The sequence below is a fragment of the Equus asinus genome, chromosome 13 (genome assembly GCF_041296235.1).
Source record: "Equus asinus isolate D_3611 breed Donkey chromosome 13, EquAss-T2T_v2, whole genome shotgun sequence".
In the NCBI taxonomy this organism is placed as follows: Eukaryota; Metazoa; Chordata; class Mammalia; order Perissodactyla; family Equidae; genus Equus; species Equus asinus.
Window position 1 is genome coordinate 4,440,005 of NC_091802.1, and position 20,290 is coordinate 4,460,294.

The 20,290-nt window shown below is 55.0% G+C and overlaps 1 protein-coding gene and 1 non-coding gene across 4 annotated transcripts; both read left to right on the forward strand.

Annotated features, from left to right (window-relative positions):
• Nucleotides 1–285: 285 nt before the first annotated feature.
• TRPV2 (transient receptor potential cation channel subfamily V member 2) lies at nucleotides 286–18,209 on the forward strand. 3 transcript variants are annotated; one of them, XM_014853210.3, is made up of 15 exons: nucleotides 286–1,004; nucleotides 2,474–2,783; nucleotides 4,960–5,093; nucleotides 6,262–6,555; nucleotides 7,180–7,478; nucleotides 9,124–9,297; nucleotides 9,696–9,851; nucleotides 10,444–10,539; nucleotides 11,368–11,438; nucleotides 11,964–12,129; nucleotides 13,814–13,880; nucleotides 13,987–14,324; nucleotides 15,287–15,414; nucleotides 16,268–16,347; nucleotides 18,004–18,209. In XM_014853210.3, the coding sequence occupies exons 2-15, from the start codon at nucleotides 2,584–2,586 to the stop codon at nucleotides 18,096–18,098; spliced, it is 2,298 nt and encodes a 765-aa protein (XP_014708696.2). In that variant the 5' UTR covers nucleotides 286–1,004; nucleotides 2,474–2,583; the 3' UTR covers nucleotides 18,099–18,209. The 3 variants fall into 3 exon arrangements, with proteins under 3 accessions (XP_014708696.2, XP_044602158.2, XP_044602157.2); XM_044746223.2 differs by having other exon boundaries at nucleotides 385–1,004; nucleotides 10,441–10,539; XM_044746222.2 differs by having other exon boundaries at nucleotides 865–1,004; nucleotides 2,547–2,783; nucleotides 10,441–10,539.
• Nucleotides 18,210–20,184: 1,975 nt separating this feature from the next.
• On the forward strand, nucleotides 20,185–20,252 carry LOC123276566 (small nucleolar RNA SNORD49). Its single transcript, XR_006513070.1, has one exon. It is a non-coding gene; the product is annotated as a small nucleolar RNA SNORD49 (small nucleolar RNA).
• The last annotated feature ends 38 nt before the right edge of the window (nucleotides 20,253–20,290 follow it).

Genomic DNA, 20,290 nt, shown 5'->3' on the forward strand with positions numbered 1-20,290 from the left:
CTGGAGGTGGCTGCAATCTCCCAGGGGAGAGATGATAACGGCTTGGACCAGGCAGAGATAAAGACAAGTTTGGGAAGTTAAAGGGGGAGTGGGCAGGGTTTGCTAATGAATTGGATTTGAGGGAGTGGGGCAGAGGGAGGAGTCCTAGGGCTATTTGGAAGCTGACTGTGTCCCCCAGCCCCAGGTTGAGTCCTGACCTGGGCAGGGCGTGGACGTCTGATATCCGCAGTACATGCCTCCCTCCATGTCCCCCCCTACCGGCTGGTGCTGGAAGCGTCTTTAACTAGAGGGAGTCTGGTAGTGGCAGGGCCCCTAGCTAGGGGACTAGGGGGTGAGGGGGAGGCGCCGGGAGACGGGGAAATCCCCTCAAACTGTTGGTTGGGTGGGCGAGGTGTATCCCCAGGGGCATGTGCTACACTGAGCCTCTCCTCTCCCTGGGGGCCGTCCATATCAGCGCTCTCTGCCCTGTGATGGGTCAGTCAGTTCCCAGTCTGAGCCACATGGCTGCTGGGAGGCTGTGGTGGGGAAGGTTGGGGGGTGGGATAGAAGTCAGTGTATTGGGATAAGAATCCCCCACCCCGCGTCAGCTCTCACTTGAGGCAAGGCCCCAGCACCCAAGGGTTGCCCCCACTCCCATCTGGGGCCTCCCTGGCTAGACAGTGGGGGTAGGGAGGCGGGGCGTGTCTCCCCGAGAGCAGGGTGTGGCCAGTGGTCCAGATGGTCAGTCAGTCCCTGATGGCCAGCCTGTCCTGACAGGGGAGAGCCAAGCCTCACTCCCCACCATGTCGGCTGGCCGGGTGGACTGAGGGTGCGGAACACCGAGAGCGCGCGACCTGCTGGCCGCGGCTCCGAGCAGCCTGGGAGGTTCCGCGGCTCGGGCTCGTGCTGTCAGCGTCCGCCGCCCTCCCGGCTTCACTTCCTCCCGCAGCGCCCGCCGCCCCGCCGAGGCCGGGGACCCAGCGGCCCGCAGCTGCGCCCGCCACGCCCTTGCTCCAGCTGTGCGGGTAAGGAGGTGGGCAATTCGGGGACGTCTGAGGGTCCGGGCCCTGAACCTGACAGTGCATGCTTGGGGCGGGGAAGCCTGAGTGGGCTCCTTGCGTCTCCAGCCCTGAGACCGGGTCTACGTGGGGCTCCGGCTCCCTCTACCTGGGCTGCCAGACCTCTTCCTCCTCCGCCAGGGGGGGTGGGGGCTCCAGGAGGGGGCTAGGGGCTGGACAGACAGCTGTTGCTGCTGAGGTTTGGGGGTGGTGGGCTGGCGGGGAAGCTAGGGAGGCAGAATGAGTGGGGAGGGGGTTGGAGACATAAGCTGGGCTAAATGGTGTGTGGCCCTGGAAGGACGCCCCAGTGTGGGCAGAAAGATGGGTCAAAACTGCGAGCTGAGGCAGTGAGGCGGGTCCTGGCCTTCCCTGCTTCTTGTGAAAATGCCACACCCAGGTCCCCAGGGCTATGGGAGCCTGAAGGGACAGGATGGGCCCAGGCCCTTCCCCCATCCCACCCTTTCCACTGCCCATCCTTGGCTTGCTCCTCTCTGCTCTCTGCCCTCCTCTCTCACTCTGCTGTCTCCCCACCCATCTCTGACTCTTTTTCCTTCTTTCTGCTCCTACCCACTGGGGCACACAGGGGCTTCCCCACACACACACACCAGGGGCTCACCCCTTGCCTTGTGACAGGGGCTGTGGTTTCAGTTCTCCCGTGAGGGTGAGATGGTGCTGTCAGCTGAGCTCCCAGAGCCCAGCCTAGGGCCTGAGGTGGGGCTGCCTGTCAGAGGGACCTTGGGCAGCCAGTGAGGGGTCTTCCTCCCCATTCTGAAGCCTCTAGAGACCCTAAGGCACAGAGAGGTGGCATTTGATGCCTTGAGAGATGAGCCAGACTGAAAATATAGCTGGACCCCAAAAGATTTTGAGAACTGAAGAGGAACATCATGGTAAGGTGTGGTGGTTTTAGATCAGGCTCTTCCAGTAGCTTGTGACCTTGGGAAAGTCGCTTCCCCTTTCTGAGCTTTAGTTGTCCTGGCACCAAAATGAGGAGTTTGATAGACCAGGGGTTTTCCAACAGTTTCCCCTAGAGTGCACTCCTCTGTGGTCAGAGATTGAGAGCCCCGCCCCCAACTGCACTTTTATCTGTTGTGAATATTGGCCACTGGGCGAGATGTTGTGTAGAGAAAGGGTTGTGCTGTTAACACAAATGTTTGTTACCCTGGACTAGGGGCTGTGGCCTCTCAGATATCAGGAAGTCCCAAAAGGAAAGTCAGGGACTATCATGGCCCTTCCTGTGGGACAATGTCAGAGAGCAGACTCGTTGGGTCCCTGTTCCTCCCTGTTCCAGGGCATGCCCTTATCCTCATGCCAGGAGCCTTCTGCCCTCTCCTCACCCACTGCCTTGCTCCCTTCTCTCGCTCCCCCTCCTGCTGGGCTGAGCTCTGCAAGGTGAGTGGGTCTACTTGTTCTCAGCTTCTAAACCTCTCTTTTTGCAGGCCCCAGTCAGACCTCCCATCCCAGCCTGAGTCTGGAAGGAAGGAGGAGCCTCTGACATCTCTGCTTCCACAGAGTTTGGAGCTGAACAGAGCAGCCTCCACCCGTTAGGATGACCTCGCCCCCCAGCCCTCTGGATTTCAGGCTTGAGACATCGGATGAAGTCCAAGAAGAGGATGCTAAGGTGGACAAAGGAAAATTGGGCCATGGGGATGGGCCACCCCCCATGGAGTCACCATTCCAGGGCGAAGACCGGAACTTCTCCCCTCAGATCAAAGTGAACCTCAAGTACCGAAAGGGAGCAGGTGCCAGGTGAGGCAGCAAATGGTGGTGGTGCCCTGGGACCTCTCACCTCCAGTGGAGCATTCCTGGTCAGACTCAGTGGCCCAGCCCAGCCTTAGTGCCCCTTCCCCATAGCCTACGGGGTCCTCAGTCTGGCTCTGATGGCTCCTGGGCCCGATAGGCTGAACTCTGCTCTGCTCTCTGGGGTTGCTCCTTCTGGAACTTTCCCATTCTTGGCCTTCTGCTTTCTGAGCTCATGTTCTTCTTCAAAGGGACATGGCCCAGCTCCAAGTACTCAGCTGACCCTTGCAACCCCCTTGTTTGTGCCCCAGCCCACACCCCTGTCACAGGTCTCTGTGGCAGATGGTAGCAGGATCCACATCTAGTCCAAGGAGAGAGTCAGGGACATCTGGAAATGTCCCGGGTGCTCCTGGCTTCTGTTCCAGGGCTGAATTTGTTTCCCGAGGGATGTGGACTCAGGGGACTGAGGATGGGGCACTTCTGCTGGGAGTCATCTTCTCTTTAATTTTCCTGTGATCTCTACCAGTTCAGTCTCTGTGATCCCACTGTCACCGTGAGTCTGACATCCGGTCCTGCAGGTGTGTGTAGGGTGCACCTGGCATCCCCGAGCGTGAGGTCTGACATATGAGGCTGAAGAATCTCTGTGAGCCAGGCGGGACTCTGCCAGGGAAGCCCCTTCCTCCCTCCTCACACCTGAGAGACGGCTGCCAGCCTTGGCCTCCTAGCCCAGAGCCCCCTGTACTGATTGTGCTGGAGGACTGCTGGCAGATTCAGACCAGGGCAGGAGAGGATGTGTGTGAAGCTTCTGGGAGCTGGGTAGCCTGCCTGACTGGCAGAATGGGCCCCTCACTGCCCTTCAGTGCTTCAATCTGTGCCTCTGTTGGGCTTTCCTACGCCAGAAGCATGATGCCACCCTGCAACAGGAAGTGCTTTGTCCAAATGACCACTTCTCCTGGCTGGACTGCCCACAGGGCTCCCTAGTCAGCCGCAGAGCTCTCGGTTGGGTTGTGGCCACGTGGTCTGCTGGGCGGATGATGGTGCTTCTGGCCAGGCCAGGCAGACACGCAGCTTCCTGGTATCGAGGAAGTAGTGCCTGGCCCCAGCAGTCATGAGGATACGGCTTCAAACATGACTGATCCCTACAATCTCCCCTCTCATCAGAGTGTCACCAACCCTTACTTGGTTGGCCTGTTTCACGGCAGTTGTGAAGCTGGGAACTGAGGGTACTCAGAGTCAAATAGCACCCCATTTGTCTGTCCCTTCATATCTGCTGGTCATGGTGCCAGGACCCTGCCCCAGGGGTGAGCTGACCTTTGTGAATAACGACATGCCCAGGAGCGGCTATCCCGTACCCCCCCTCTTCCCGATCACCACACCCTGCTAGATTCTGAAGAGCTACAAGACCCCTTCTGGTGCCTTTCCCGGAAGTGTGACTTCTCAGTAAAACCGGTGAGCGGCGGCAGCTGATAGCTTTCAGCGCTGGGTCCGTGTGTTTCTGAGAAACCTCTGATTACCCAGCCTAGAATCTCTTTGAGGGTTAGGAGCCAGGGTCTGGAGTTAGCCCCCATGAGATCCCCAGTTCTGCAGTGTGTGACTTTCAGCAAGTTACTTTATCTCCTTGTTTGTCTAATGGAGAAAATAGTGACTCTTGACCCCAGGGCTGAAGTGAGGGTCGAAGGTGCAGATATTCCATTATTAGATGGCTTCTGAGAGAATGAGGGGCTTTTCTTGATTCCTTCATCAAAGCCAGCGTTGCATACCGCCCCTAACAGTCTGTGGGCACCTCCTGTAGCCCCATCCTGACCTGGACCCCAGCTCAAAAGCCATTGCTAGTTCCTGCGCTGAAATAGACCTTGTGAGATCATGAGCCTGTTGCGAGATCAAGGCACTTAACAAATGATCAGCACCGGATGCTGAGACACATCTTCGATGCTGGGAGTTGTGGGGATGCTGTGGACTAGTACCCTGGACAGGCTCCTCCTCCTCCTCCTGGGGCTCTGAGCACTTGGAGTCTCCTCAGTCAGTTCTGGGAAGGCAGAGTCCCTCAGAAAGTTTCTCACAGGGCTCCCGAGCCTGGGGGTGCACGGCGCTCACACGACTCCCTGAAAGGGCTTCCTGGGATGGGGGCTTCCAGGGGGCCTGTGGCTCTTCTACAGCCATCAGTTACTAACCACATCCCCTACAGCCAGCCAGACCCAAACCGCTTTGACCGTGACCGGCTCTTCAGCGTGGTCTCCCGGGGTGTCCCCGAGGAGCTGGCTGGGCTACCAGAATATCTGCGCCGGACCAGCAAGTACCTCACGGACTCAGAGTACACAGGTAGGCGGCCCTGTGGGCCAGAGCCGCGGCATCCTGCTGCCTGTGCTCAGACTGGGCCACTGAGCAGCCTTGACTGTGGCCAAGAGCCAAGGGGTGGAGTGTTCTTAGCACACCTTCTGCCCCCTTTCGGTAGTGCCTATGCCTCCCGCTTCCAGCCACCCCACAAGATCCCGGCCCACCTCTGCCACCCCCAGCCCAGTGCAGCGGCCAGATGGATACTTGTGCGCATCCTCAATGCATTCTTCTTCTTCTTTTTCTTTTTTTTAAAATAACAGCATTGTTGAAATGTAATACACATACCATATACTTTACTCATCTCAGAGCACTCTTTGCCCAAAATCTAAATTTAGATCTTAATTGTTTGGGCCAGTTAGAAAAATAACATTTGTACATTCTAGAAGATTCAAATAGTAATGAAATATATAAAGCTGGGAGTAAAAACAGTCTGTTATCCTGGACCCTTGTTAATAATTTGGGATACATCTTTTCAAACTGTTTACATTAGGTATATATTTATGTAAATGAGGTCATGTCATTTGTACTAATTTGTAATGTGCTTTTTTTCCCACTTACTACATCTTGTGACACTTTCCATTTCACTATTAGACCTCTAATTCAGTCACTTCACCCACTGCAGAGTTTTCCATTGTGTGGACTTACCATAATTTAGTTAACTCATTCCTTTTGGCCATTTACGTTGTTTGTAGTTTTTGGCCTCAACATACAGTGTGCCAGGCCCTCTTTGTACCAAGCATTTGATCCCTACAATAACCCCGGAATAGTCCCATTTTACAGTGAGGAAAACTGAGGTTAAGAGAGGCCGAGTGACTTGCCTGAGGACACAGAGCCATTAAATGGTGGAGCAAATTAACAAATACTACTCCAAATGCTCTCATATAGACAGTGTTGCACATATGATGAATTATGTCTTGGAAACTTAATGTCTAGGGCAGAAATTGTAGTCATACCTGTTGGTATTTCAATGCTGGTTGGCTGGAGCCTTACTACCCTGCAGCATAGCTGTGCTCTCACCAGTCATGTGTGGCAATCTTTCTTTATCCTCCCAAGGGGTACTTTGGAGCCTGGGCTCACTGTATAGCCCGGCGGGCAGCCTAGCCACTCCAGGCCTGAGCACCCCAGTACCCTTTCCCCTCCCCTTCTCCCACAGAGGGCTCTACGGGGAAGACGTGCCTGATGAAGGCCGTGCTGAACCTTCGAGACGGGGCCAACGCCTGCATCCTGCCACTGCTGCAGATTGACAAGGACTCTGGAAATCCCCGGCCCCTGGTCAACGCCCAGTGCTCAGATGAGTACTACCGAGGCCACAGTGCCCTGCACATTGCCATCGAGAAGAGGAGCCTGCAGTGTGTGAAGCTCCTGGTGGAAAATGGGGCAGATGTGCATGCCCGGGCCTGTGGCCACTTCTTCCAGAAAAAGAGCCAAGGGACTTGCTTCTATTTCGGTGAGGAGCCTCTCTTGGATAAATTGAGGGGGTAAGATCTTGACCAAGGTCACATGGTTAAGGGACAGCAGAGCTGGCTCTTAAATCCAGGTCTGTCTGACCCTGATGCCTGTGCTTCTAACCACTAGGCTGCCTGCAAAAGCAGTTTGTCTTAAGAGGTGTTTTATCCTTGGTCTAGCCAAGGAGGGTCACCACTCACCCAAGCCCAGACCAGGGCTGGGGAATGGCTGCTAGCACTGGCATGTGACAAGACTAGACCAGACAAGGCCTGAAAAAGGGGTGTTTATGTCAGGTGGCAGTGGGCCTGGGTTCTGTTGAAGAAAAGAGAAAGAGGCAGGGGAGACATGGACCCTGGTAGCTGGCCCCTGTCTGCTCCCTTAGACAGTAAGGAGCTTTGGTCCCCTCTCCTTTGGGTCAGAGCCAGAGCCGGCTGCCTTTACCAGAGCTCACAGGCGAAGGCATAGCTGTCCTAGGTGTGGCCTGGGACCCCGAGCAAGTGTTCCACCCTTGCCTGTGGGTGCCTGACCTGCTTCGAGGAGGCCTGGCCTTCTGTCCAAGGAGCACAAGGAGTAGGCACATGGAAGCTGGGAGGCCTGAGACCCAAGCTGCCCCCTCGGCCCCCAGGTGAGCTGCCCCTGTCTCTGGCCGCGTGCACCAAACAGTGGGATGTCGTGACCTACCTCCTGGAGAACCCGCACCAGCCCGCCAACCTGCAGGCCGCCGACTCGCTGGGCAACACGGCCCTGCATGCCTTGGTGATGATCGCAGACAACTCGGAGGAGAACAGCGCCCTGGTGATCCGGATGTATGACGGGCTCCTCCGCGCTGGGGCCCGCCTCTGCCCTGCTGTGCAGCTCGAGGACATCCCCAACCTGCAGGGCCTCACGCCCCTGAAGCTGGCCGCTAAGGAGGGCAAAATCGAGGTGAGCAGGTGGTCCCCCCCCCCTTTCCAGGAACCAGCAGGACTCACCCTGAGATTTCTGCAGAAAGAGCCTGGGGTGGTGGTCTACATTAGTGGTCTCCCCACTTTTCAATTGAACATTCCAATTGGTAAGAACATTTTCAGCATGCACCTCTAATATATGTGTGTTTATTGATAAATTATATATGAACTGCTGAACTAATATGTTACATTATAAAATACAGGGGTTTCTTTTAAGTCACGGGGTTTCTTTATTAGGAGATAGTCTTTTCCTATCCTTTGCCTATTTTGCTGTTAGATTTGCTCTTACATTTTCTTCATATTGATTGGTAAGTGCTCTTTATAATGAACATATTAGCATTTTGTGTACTAGAACAGTTGCAAAATTTTCTCCCAGTTCAACATTAAAAGACATTTTTTTGGGTATTTTTTGCCATATAGAATTTTTACATTTTTATGTATACAAGTGTAATTATCTTTTCCTTTAGGGTTCCTTGGTTTTGCTATTGCATAATTTCTTCTACAAAGTTATATATATACATATATAACTATATATTTGTATGTATGTATACACACACACATATATTCCATATCTATATTTTCTTCCAGACCTTTGCAGTTTCATTTTTTTTTTAAAGATTTTATTTTTTTCCTTTTTCTCCCCAAAGCCCCCCAGTACATAGTTGTATATTCTTCATTGTGGGTCCTTCTAGTTGTGGCATGTGGGATGCTGCCTCAGCGTGGTTTGATGAGCAGTGCCATGTCCGCGCCCAGGATTCAAACCAATGAAACACTGGGCTGCCTGCAGCACAGTGGGCGAACTTAACCACTCGGCCACGGGGCCAGCCCCTGCAGTTTCATTTTTAATGCCTAAAAGTTTGGTTTATCTGGAAGTTATTTTGGTACAAAGAGTAAGCATGATCCGGCTCTACTTTTTTCCAAATGGCTTCCCACTTGGTTTGATCCTTATTATCAGAGGGGCCTCATGGGTGTGCAACCTGTGCAGTTTACACAGGCTCCCATGCTTAGAACACAGGGATTTAAAAATGTTAAGATAAAAATAAACATAAATAGAAGTCTTACTATTTTATTCCTGCCCTCCAAGGTTCCTGGGCTGTGGGAGCCTCCTTTGTTGTCTAGAGGCATGGCTGTGTGGCCTATGCAAGCCAGTCCCCAATCTGGCCCTGCCGTCCCCCAATTCCTCATTTGTGGAACCAAATTGCTTCTTAATCTGTTCAAGTTAGGGACCCTTTCTAGTCTCTTGAAAGCTCTGGACTCTGCCCACTGAAGTACACATGCATGTGTAGCTAGTAACCTCTGATCTCAAGGGGCCTTAAGGACCCCTGGGCTGGGGGTCTCTCTGCCACGTGAGGAATCCAGGCAAGAGGCCTCGGAGCATGAGTGGGGAAGGGAGAGCCAAGCTGGCCGGGCATATGTGAGAGGTAATGTCTACACTGCGCCTGAGTGTGTGTGGATGTATGTAAGAGTTTATACATGCAGGGGCCGACATGTACGGGGCGTGTGCACGTGTCTGCCACAGCTCTGCAGACACTGGGCAGCTCTGCAGGGTACTGAGTGTGTCCCAGCCTTCCAGTCAGTGCTGGGAGGTGGCCAAGCAGAGCAAGCTCATGTGGCCCGCCCTGCAGATTTTCAGACACATCCTGCAGCGGGAGTTCTCGGGGCCGTGCCAGCCCCTTTCCCGCAAGTTCACTGAGTGGTGCTACGGGCCTGTCCGGGTGTCTCTGTATGACCTGGCCTCTGTGGACAGCTGGGAGGAGAACTCAGTGCTGGAGATCATCGCCTTTCATTGCAGAAGCCCGGTGAGCCTGCCAGGGTGGGGATATGCATAGGGGCCTGGCAGAACTCCCTGCAAGACCCATAGTTCCGGGTTGTCTGCTGGCCAACACCTGCCCTGTTCCTGTGCCAGGGGTGTGTGGCCCCAGCCGCTGGGCCCACACTCATTCTACACACCAGTCCCACCCGACAAGAGGATAATGCCAGGGTCCTGGTGGCAACCACTGAGAGCCTGTCGACCAGCACCCGCTCTGGACTGGAGGGAGAGGCCCTGGTCACTCCATAGCCATGGGGTGGAGGCGGGTGGGGAGGGGCCGTTGGGGGCTCCCCGTCCTTTCCCTTCAGCACTTGCATTGAGCCTGGCATGAAAGGACCCCCATATCTACTTGTTGAATGTCCCCCTGGCTCTCACATCCTACCCCAGCACCGACACCGAATGGTGGTTTTGGAGCCGCTGAACAAACTGCTGCAGGCGAAATGGGACCTGCTTATCCCCAGGTTCTTCCTCAACTTCCTGTGTTACTTGATCTACATGTTCATCTTCACTGCTGTTGCCTATCACCAGCCTGCCCTGGAGAAGGTAAGCCCGGGGAGAGGGCGCATCCTGGGGGAGGCGTCCTGGAGGAAGATGGGGCAGGGATTACCACCCCCCCCTTGCAAATGGTAACAGGAGACTTTGACTGCCTGAGGGACATGCCCAACTCTTACACAGCTGGTGGTAGTGTGGAAGCCAGCACTGTAATAACAACAATAATAGTTATTACTTACTGAGAACACACCATATGTGAGAAAGTATTCTAAGTGATTGATGTGTTAATTTATTTAATTAATGCTCACAAAAACCCTCTGAGGTGATGAACTGTTATCATCCCCAGTTTACAGTTGAGGGAAGAGAGGCACACAGACGTTAAGTATCTTATCCAGGGTCACACAGGCTGTAAGTGGTGGAGATGAGATCTGAACCCAGGCAGCCTGGCACCAGACCCCGCGCTCACAACCACTACACAGCATGCCTCTCAATAGACTGGAATCCTGCCCTGGAGCTCGTGTTCCCTCTGCTGCTCGGAGTGGCCTTTCCACAGCTCAGGCTTAGAATGGGCCCTCGGCTCTCTCTCTCTAAGGGGGAACTGTTGGGAGGCGACCCAGGTCCTACCCGAGTGTCTCTTCAGCAGGCCTTCTCCCCCATGAAAGTGACAGCCAGAAACTCCATGCTGCTCCTGGGCCACATCCTGATCCTGCTTGGGGGGGTCTACCTCCTCGTGGGCCAGGTGAGGGCTCCTCTCATCCCCCCACCCCACCCAGAAGCAAACCTAGAATTCTGCTACAAGGAGCCTTAGAGTGAGTTAACCATCATCTCTTCATTTATGGGGAAACTGAATCCCATACCCAGTCCCACCCCCTCTAGCCTCAGGGCAGTTGAGGGCCGTGGGCTCTGGCCTTGCCTTCTGGGGCTGGATACCCTCCCTGCTGTGCTTTCTGGGGTACCCATGGAGTAGCAAATGGCTCCTTTGACTCCTTGCCAGTGCCAGCTCTCCTCCCTGGGAATCAAGCTGGAAGCCCCCGCTCCAGGTCCCTTGGCTGGGGCATTCCTCACTTGGGGAGCACAGACGGGTGGGGGCAGGTAGGTCTCAGTCCCACCCCTGCAGCAGGGCCTCTTCAGTTGAAAATGTGTTAGGCTGGGCACTGTGACATTGAGACTCTCAGAGTGGGCAGAACTCGGGCACCAAATCCAGGTTGACTGGAGTACAGGGTGGTCCCTGGGAGGGAAAAAAGCTCTCCGGTCACCACATGTAGTGCATGAGTTCTTCGTTTGGATCCACAGGAGGCCTCTGGCATTGTCTGGGTGTCTCTAGAGGGCTGCACTTTTTGGAAGCAAGGTCCAAAGCTTTCTCAGCTATCAGCAGGATTCATGAGCTCCCCTCAAAAGTCAGAGCTGCTGCCTGAGTCCCCCAGGTGGTCCTGGCCAGGCTTCCACATGGCCAGGCCAGCAGGCAGGGAGCGTGACAGGGGGCCGGGGCCTAGTTCTTGAAGGCAGCAGGGCCGAGTTTTGCCTGGAGAGCAAGTTTTCCACCCCTGTCCCCCTCCTTCCCCTGCAGCTGTGGTACTTCTGGAGGCGCCGTCTGTTCATCTGGATCTCATTCATGGACAGCTACTTTGAAATTCTCTTGTACGTGAGACCTTACTCTTCCTCTCCGTCTCAAGCCTGGGAGAGGCAGGTGTGGCAGAGGGCACCAGGCTGCCTTTGCAGGCGAGGGCCTGGGACCAGGGAGTTCCTGGTGCCTAGGGCCAGAGTGCAGGCCAGACTCAGGAGTCTGGGGCTGTCCAGACTTGGCTGTCCATGCTCCCATCCTTGTAGATCATGGTGGTGAGAGTGACATTTACTGAGCCCTTGCTATGCACCAATGGAGCATGAACTCTATATGTCATGTGTCAGTGAATCCTTCTTATCGCTCTATGAGTCAGGCGTTACTACCGTCACCCCATTTTATAGGCAAGGGAACTGAGGCCCACAGGAGTTAAATACCCTGCCCAAGATGGAGGTTAGGACCTGACTGGGTCCAGCCCCACATAAACAGAGAACTTCTCATCCATCAGACTGTGTGGGAGAGGTGGTGGTGGTCAGCACTGGCCAGTGGAGGCTAGGGGGCCTTGCCAAGTGGCCTATAAGCTGACCCTGGCCTGCCCCCCACAGCCTGGTCCAGGCCCTGCTCACAGTGCTGTCCCAGGTGCTGTGTTTCCTGGCCGTCGAGTGGTACCTGCCCCTGCTTGTGTCCTCGCTGGTGCTGGGCTGGCTGAACCTGCTTTACTATACACGCGGCTTGCAGCACACAGGCATCTACAGTGTCATGATCCAGAAGGTGAGAGACAGGGTGGCCCTCGTGCGGTCAGACTGGGCAGGGCTGGACACCATACTCCAGCGGGACTCCTTTTGGCCTCAGCAGGCAGGTGCCTTCCTCCACAGCTAATCTGGGTAGAGGAGAACATGAGCACGTCTGCCTGTGCACCATGCACCCACAGTTGCTGAATGTAAGCAGGAGTATGGGTGTGTAGACACCTGCTCTCAGGGATCTGTGCTCTGCACAGGCAAGCAAACACATGCACATATGTATGTTTGCAAGTGTCCCCATGGGAGCATGTGCATCCTTGCACACCAGAGGAGCAGAGACTATGCACATAAGCTCATCCGTATGCCTGTGCCCTGGGACATCTGGGCATATGTATGTGCGTTCATTTATTTATTCAACAAATGTTTAGGAAGTGTGCACTATGTATGGGCCAGGCCCTGTTCTAAGTGTTGGGAATACACTATTTGTTCACTAACAAAATAGACAAGTCTTCGTTCTCCTGAAGCTGACATTCAAGTGGAGGGAATGAAAACACTAACAAATGAGAACCTTACAGACTGCTAAATTCTGTGGAGGAAATCCATAGGAGAGTGTGATGGAGAATGACTGGGGCAGAGGATGCTTTAGATAGGATGGTGTGGGAGGCCTCTCTGGAGAGGTGGCGTTTGACACCTGAAAGAATGATTCAGCCACCTAGACTCAAGGAAGAAGGCAAAGGGAACATTTGAGGGAAAGGGAACAGCAAAGGCCAGGAGCCAGAAAAAGCCGGGAGTGCTTGGGCCAGAGTGAGAAGGCTGGCGAGGGTGAGGGAGGGGAAGCTGGGGGGAAGGGAGGGGCCGGGGGCTTTGTTGGCAATGGGGAGGGGTCTTGAGGCCCCTGAAGGATTTTTCCCTTTTTTTTGTTTTAACTTGTGGTAAAATATATGTAACAAAATTTACCATTTTAACCATTTTTAAGTGCACAGTTCAGTGACATCACGTGTATTCACATTGTTGTGCAACCATCACCACCATCCATCTCCAGAACTTTTTCATCTTCCCAAACTGAAATTCTGTCCCCAATCAACACTAACTTCCCATCCTCCTCTCCCTAGCCCCTGGCACCCACCATTCTACTTTCTGTCTCTATGAATCTGACACCTCTAGATACCTCACATAAGTGAATCATACAGTGTTTGTCCCTTTATGTCTAGCTCATTTCACTCAGCATAATGTCCTCAAGGTTCATCCATGTTGTAGCATGTCTCAGCATTCCCTTCCTTTTCAAGGCTGAATAATATTCCATTGTATGTATATACCACATTTTGTTTATCCATTCATCCATTGATGGACACTTGGGTTTTTTCCACCTTCTGGCTACTGTGAATAATGCTGCTATGAACATGGGTGTACAAATATCCCTTTGAGTCCCTGCTTTCAATCTTTTGGGTATATACCCAGACATGGAGTTGCTGGATCATATGGCAATTCTGTGTTTAATTTCTGACCTTGGAGGGTTTTAAGCAGGAAAATAAGGTGATCTGACGTAGACTTTTTAAAGACTCATCTGCTCAGTGTGGCTCCACAGGGGCTGTGTCTGCACATGTTTGTGTGTGGGGGGGTGTGTACATGGGAACCATGCTCAGGGTGAGGCAGGGGTCTGGCATCATGCCCAGTGGCCCAGCCACCCACCTGGCTCCTGGTCACGTGTGTTCTAGGTCATCCTGCGGGACCTGCTCCGCTTCCTTCTGGTCTACTTAGTCTTCCTTTTCGGCTTCGCTGTAGGTAAAGGCTCCCCTTTGGCCCCACCCACCCCTTGCCCACCCTGTACACCCTCAAAGCTACCTGCAGGCCTCCTCAGGCTGAGGACTCCCCTTCCTCCCTCCCACAGCCCTGGTGAGCCTCAGCCGGGAGGCCTGGGTTCCCCAGGTCCCCACAGGCCCCAATGTCACAGAGGCAGTGCAGTCCGGGGCGGGACAGCATGATGAGGAGGGCAGCACGGCCCCATACAGGGGCATCCTGGACGCCTCCTTGGAGCTCTTCAAATTCACCATTGGCATGGGCGAGCTGGCCTTCCAGGACCAGCTGCGCTTCCGGGGGGTGGTGCTGCTGCTCCTGCTGGCCTACGTGCTGCTCACCTACATCCTGCTGCTCAACATGCTCATCGCCCTCATGAGCGAGACCGTCAACAGCGTGGCCACCGACAGCTGGAGCATCTGGAAGCTGCAGGTGTCACAGGGAGGCTCCCCTCTCCCTCCCCAAGTTCTGGGCCCAGTGAGGAGCGTGCAGGTCCCGGCTGAGCTGGGCCTCCCAAGCAGGTCCCGGCCCTTACTGAGGTCTCCCTCAGCCATTCCTTCCTCCATAGGGTTGATGTGAGGATCGAATGAGCTCATAGATCTAAAGCTCTTAGGACAGTGCCTAGCCCATAGTGGGCTCAGTGTGTTAGTAACCATCATTGTCATTATCAGTAAGTATTTCCTGAGTGTCTACTATGGGGCTAGGCTCAGCTGTAGGTGCTAAATACATAACAGAGAGCAAGACAAAGTCCCTGCCCTCACGCAGCTCCCATTCTGTGTTGATTGTATGTTAAATGGGGTCAGTTTGGTGGCGAGGCAGGCAGGATGTGCGATCCTGGGGCTGGCCCAGTCTGAGAGCTGGGGGAGCAGAGGGGCTGATGTGACACGTGCCTATGGTAGAAGCAGTAGCTGCTTCTCAACTGGAGGAGGGCTGGGTGTGAGTCTGGGCAGTTGGTGCAAGGAGAGTCTTGCCCAGGAGGCTGGACTGTGTCACCAAGTCACTGCTGACCTTGGGCAAGGCCCTTACTTTCTCTGAGCCTCCATGTCCTCCCCTGGAAATTTCTGTGCCCCACCTAACTTGCTCGTGTGCCAGTGGGCAGGCACATATATGTGTGGGGTAGAGCAAATGAAGTTCTGTACCTCGGGGTGTGGAACTCTGGAACCCATACCCATGCAATAGCAAGTAACTGTTGAGCACTCGTGACGTGCTGACTTCTCAGCAACCATCCATCTATAAGCGGGGAAACTGAGGTCAGAGGGGTTGAAGGCATCGTACCACTAATCAAATGTTGGAGCCAGATTCAAGTCTATGTGCTTAGCAGACTTTGGGTTATACTGTAAGGTGCTGTGGTGCATCTTCCTGGCTGTTCTGTCTGATGTGTCCTTTGTCCCCAGAAAGCCATCTCTGTCCTGGAGATGGAGAAAGGCTACTGGTGGTGCAGGAGGAAGAAGCAGCGAGCAGGTGTGTTGCTGACCGTTGGCACCAGGCCGGACGGTAGCCCTGACGAGCGCTGGTGCTTCAGGTGAGTGACGGGGGCAGGGGAGGGCAGCCTAGGGGCCTTGCTGACCCAGGGATCCCTAGAGTCTGCCTGGTACAGGCCAGCCTTCCTCTCCTGAAAGCCAGGGGTGGCTACCAGGAGCAAGGTCTGGTGGGAAAGGCAGGGCCTAGGAGCACCTGGGGACTCCGCCCTGGGCAGGTGAGGTCAGGGATGCTGGACTTCATAGGTCTGGGGCTACCACTGCCTGTCACTCTGGCTATCTGGCCATCTGCCTGTCCCACTGGCTTAAAGTGAAGGTCCCTGCCTGGTGGTCCCTACTACCAGGTCTGGTCTGAAATAGGGTACAGTTAGGAGGCCAAGAAGCTCGAGAGACCCTCAGGTTACAGCAAACTAGCCTTGCCCTTGCTGGTCTGCTCTGCCCTCCCAACTCCCCCAAGCTGACTATGGAGGCTAGAGCCCTTCCCTGGAGAACAAACTCTTCCATGGGAGGAGAACCTGGTGACTAAAGCACAGCCAGAAACACACTTTCCTGAGATGGCAGTTGAGCAAGGAGAGGAGAGAGACTCAGGCATGTGGGGCAGCCACCAAAGGGCCCCAGAACCCAGGAACACAAAGACACACTTGATCTAAACTCTTCTCTAGATGTCCAGGGCAACTCAGCATTCGCCTGGCCCAGGGGGCAACAGTCTGGTAGTTGCAAGAACAGGGCTCAGGTGGGATGGTGGCTGGCCCAGCGTCCTGTGGAGAAGGGCAGAGAAGCCCCATCCTCCTTGCTGTCCCTGTGTCCACCCCCCTAGGGGGCTGGGCCCCTCTTCTGGGGCACAGCAGGCTGTACCGTTGGCTTCCTGGAGCCTCAGAGCTGCTCTGTTGCCCTCAGGGTGGAGGAAGTGAACTGGGCTGCATGGGAGCAGACGCTGCCTACAGTGTGTGAAGAGCCATCAGGGTCAAGCGGCGCTGGTGAGTAGCCCTGCCCTGGAGTGTGCGTGTGCATGTGCGTGTGCGTCTGCTTGGCCACACAGCTGCGGGGAGTCAGGCAGGACCTCCTCCATGGCCACACCTCAGTTCCACTCATTTAAAGGGACCACCCCCCTTTAAGATGGTGCTCCTCTCCTTTTACTTCCACCCTCGCCTCTTCCCTGGTCTGCTTTCGGGCAGTCAATCACCTAGAAAACTTCCCAGGCTGTCAGTGCCTCCTCCAGCCCAGCCTATGCCCTGCACTACATGAGCCCCCAGCCCCCACACCTCGGAAGAGAAGCCACTTCCTACGCCTTTCTGCACCTCACGGCCTGCATCGTCTCCATTCTAGTGTGGCCACAGCCCCTCCTCTCTCCACCCTGCTGCCTCCCACCAAGACTGACTCCCTTGTCCCACCCAGAAGCATGTGCCAAGGATTAGCCCTCTCCACAGCATGCCCTTTCTGGAACCTTCAGGAGTCTCACCTCAAGTCTCTGGCGCTCTCTTCCTCTCCTTTCTCATTCTCTTCCGACAGACTCCACTTGCTTCTGCTTGTGGCCCTGACGTCTCCCCACAACAACCACCTAGGACCCCCTGTGTAGGGAGGCTCCTCTGGCCTGCTCTGAAGCCTGCTGGTTTCCCATGCTGCCGGGGCTCTGACCTTGGCCCTCACAAACTGATAGGTTTCCTGCCTACCCTCTCTTTGTGTCTCCCTTCAACAGAGTCCTTCCACTCCATCACTTCAATGCCAAGACTCTGAAAGTCACCTTGCCCCAAGCATTCCACACCCCAACCCCATATCCCACTGCCTGCTGGGGCCTCTAACTGGACATCCCCAATGGGAACAGCCATGGGGCTGCCCTACCAGATAACATGTGTGTAATCCCATGCCCTTCTCACCCAGGCAGGAGGCCTTGAGGGTCTCTGCCCACACCCCCAACTTGGTGCTGAGTATCCTCGGGACCTCCCAGGCAGCCACTCACCCCTCTGCCCTGCCCCTCGTTTCTCCCACTTCTGCACCACTGCATGGCGGCTCAGCCTGTACCCAGACCTTCAGACAAGTCTTTCTGCTCCACACTTATCACTCCAGTCCCTCTAAGGTAGACAAAAATCACACATGGCCCACACTATACAACGCCTCCCAATGCCTGGAAGGCCACACTCCTCAGCATGAGGTCAAGGCCCAAAGCTCTTGTCCACCCCATTCCTACACCTCCCTCCACGTGACAGCCGGTCCCTCTACAGTGCTCCTGTTCTTTGCTTTCCTTGGCTCGTCTCTGTTGGAAGTGCCCTTCCTGCTCCAAATCCGCCACCTCCTCTAGAGGCTGGGTCCCTCTCTCCTCTGAGCTCCCTGAGCACCTAACTCTCACTTCCCTCTGGCTCTTCAGCAAGTCTCAGATGTTCTGGTTTCTAACACAAAAGCCTGTCACCTCCAGTGACTTTAAGCTCCTGGGAGGAGGCCCCTGACTGGCACATGGCAAGGGTTCAGGAAACGCCTGTGGAGGGAGGGAGAGGGACTGCGGGGGACTCCAGGTTCACCTGCTGTCCACAAGGTGTGATGTGCTTTCGTGGCTGTGGCCTCCTCCTGCTTCCCTGGGGCCTGCCTCCTGGAGACACACCCCAAGGGCCAAGCCACAGTGCTCTTCATCCCGTTTACAGGTACCATGAAGAACCCAGCCCTGACCTCCCAACCAGGGGAGGAGAGTGCCTCGGAGGGAGATCAGCTGCCCCTCCAGCTCCTGGAGTCCCACTGATGGCCCAAACACACCAGCAGGCCGGCAGGACAGAGCCAGGGAATTTTTCCAGCCCTACCTGCTGAATCTGGGGAATTTCGGTGGCAACTATAAATAAATATTTTCTCATGACTAATTCTCCTGGAAACAATAGTTGAGCAAAGATACTGGGCCCTTGGGCCGGTTGACATCTTGGGCTGGCTGCATGTCCCTGTGAACACAGGTCGGAGTCTGGGGCTGGGCCCCTACTGCCCTCATCTGGGCAAAGAAGACCCTCATCTGCCGCCCCTAGCCTCAGGTCCTCTTCCTGGGTACAGGCAGCTGGCCGAGTTGCTGTGCTCGCTGTCATGGCAGACGTATGGTGGTGGACACCAGCAAGCACAGCCATCTCTCCTCCCTCTCCCACAGCTTCCAGACACCCTTTAAAGCCACCTCCAAGATGTCTCTCAAAGCTCCTCGGCTTAGTTCAGGCTCTGCATTGTTGCTTTCTCTCCCTTCCGGGTTGCCCGCTCAGTCCCACCGCTCCAAGCTGTTCTCTGCAGGGCAGCCAGAGGCTCCTTCCTAAGACAGATAGGAAATATGTTACCCCTGTGCACTGAAGGCTTAAGACGTTCCCCTAGTGCCTCCAGGATGCCCTAGCTGGCATCTCCAGCCCTCCACGGTTTGACCCAAGCGTTCCAGACACTTCTTCCCCAACACCCCTGCTGCCTTCCATGCTCTCCTTCTCACTTTCATTAAATTCTTCACGGAGACTTATGGACCTCATATGTATCTGACCCCTTGATTTGCCTCTTACTAGATCCCCGCCCCCGTTAAAATCCTTCAAATTCCAAAACCAGCTCAAAAGTTGTCTCACTATACCTTTTCCAGTTTTCTCCAGCCAAAATGAATTGGTCTCCCTGGGTGTAATGTGCGTTTATAAAATGTGTATTCATGGATTGAATATTTTTTCAGTGGGAAAGATCTGAGCATGTTCATATGCTGAAAGGAAAACATTCGCAGAGGAGACGTTTCCGTGCCTGGTGAGATAGGGGCACGGAGGGAGGAGTCCTGAGGAATCAGGAGAGAAGGGGAGGGGAGGACGGAAGTGGATCCAGATAAGACGTCTGCTCCCTCCTTAGCGGCCATTCTAGAGGAGTGAAGGAGAGCTGTAAACGCGGCAGGGGTTTGAGAGGCTCTGTGGATATCTTGAAATAGTTGTGGGGAGAGAATAGACTGGCAACGCTTCTTAGAATTAGGGCTAGCTGCTATTTATGAATGCTTACTGCGCGGCAAGCTCTGCACGGTTTCAAGTGTTATATCATGGGATCCTCACAACAACCTCCCGTGGGGCCGATATCCCCACGTACCAGATGAGCAATCGGAAGCTCACAAACGCCAACCAATTTGCTCAAGACCACAGAGCTGAGCAGCGTGGGCGGGACAACATCCCGGCAACCATGCCGAAGGCCTGCGCAGGCGCCCTGGACCACGCCAGGCGCCTCGTGACCCAGAATTCCCGGGGCTCTGGAAGAGACCATGGGCTCTAAAGGAGGGGGTGTCCTTGGGTGGTGAGGCGGAGTCTGTCCGTTAAATGTGCTGGAGGTTCCCGTGAGTCTTTGCCAGCACCACCCCCCTTCTATGAGGAATGGAATGTTCCAGGCCCTTAAGGGCCTGGGACGCAGCTGAAGCGACCTTTCTGTTACAGTTGTGTTAGGGGTAGCGTGTGTGTGTTGGGCGCTAGTGGCTGGTGGCGAGGCCAATCAGTTAGTCTTTCTAGTTTCTAGAAAGATGTTTTCGGGAAGCTTGCTTGGAGAGCGAGGGCGACTCTGTAACGGCGCGTCTCGCGGCGCCTGCGCCCACGTGGGCTTCGAGGCGGCGCCGTGGCCGGGGTCGAGCGTCTCGCACGGCTGCGCTGCGCCGGGCCTCATGGACCACGTGTGTTTTCGGAGGGGCTGCCGCCCTCTCGGGAGCCGAGGTCCTGAAAGGCCGGGCCTCTGTTCCCCAGGCCTTCCGCGGGGAGTGCGCAACCCCGAGAGAACTGGGTGAGTGGGGGTCTGCTTGCATGCACCTAGGGCGCTGCGCGAGGGGGCGGTTGTACTGGGCCCACGAGGAAGACTTGCTTGACTGTCCTGATGATACTATTAGGAAGTGCCGTCAGATGCGATAGCTGACGACTTTCATGCCTGTCTGACCGCAGTCTGTTGAGATCTCGACTGTTCACTTGAACGTGA

Coding starts and splice junctions, on each gene's coding strand:
- TRPV2 (XM_044746223.2), top strand. CDS start 2,584: ATGACCTCGCCCCCCAGCCCTCTGGATTTCAGGCTTGAGACATCGGAT. Junction 2,784..4,959: donor CGAAAGGGAGCAGGTGCCAG/GTGAGGCAGCAA, acceptor CATCCCCTACAG/CCAGCCAGACCCAAACCGCT. Junction 7,479..9,123: donor CTAAGGAGGGCAAAATCGAG/GTGAGCAGGTGG, acceptor CCCGCCCTGCAG/ATTTTCAGACACATCCTGCA.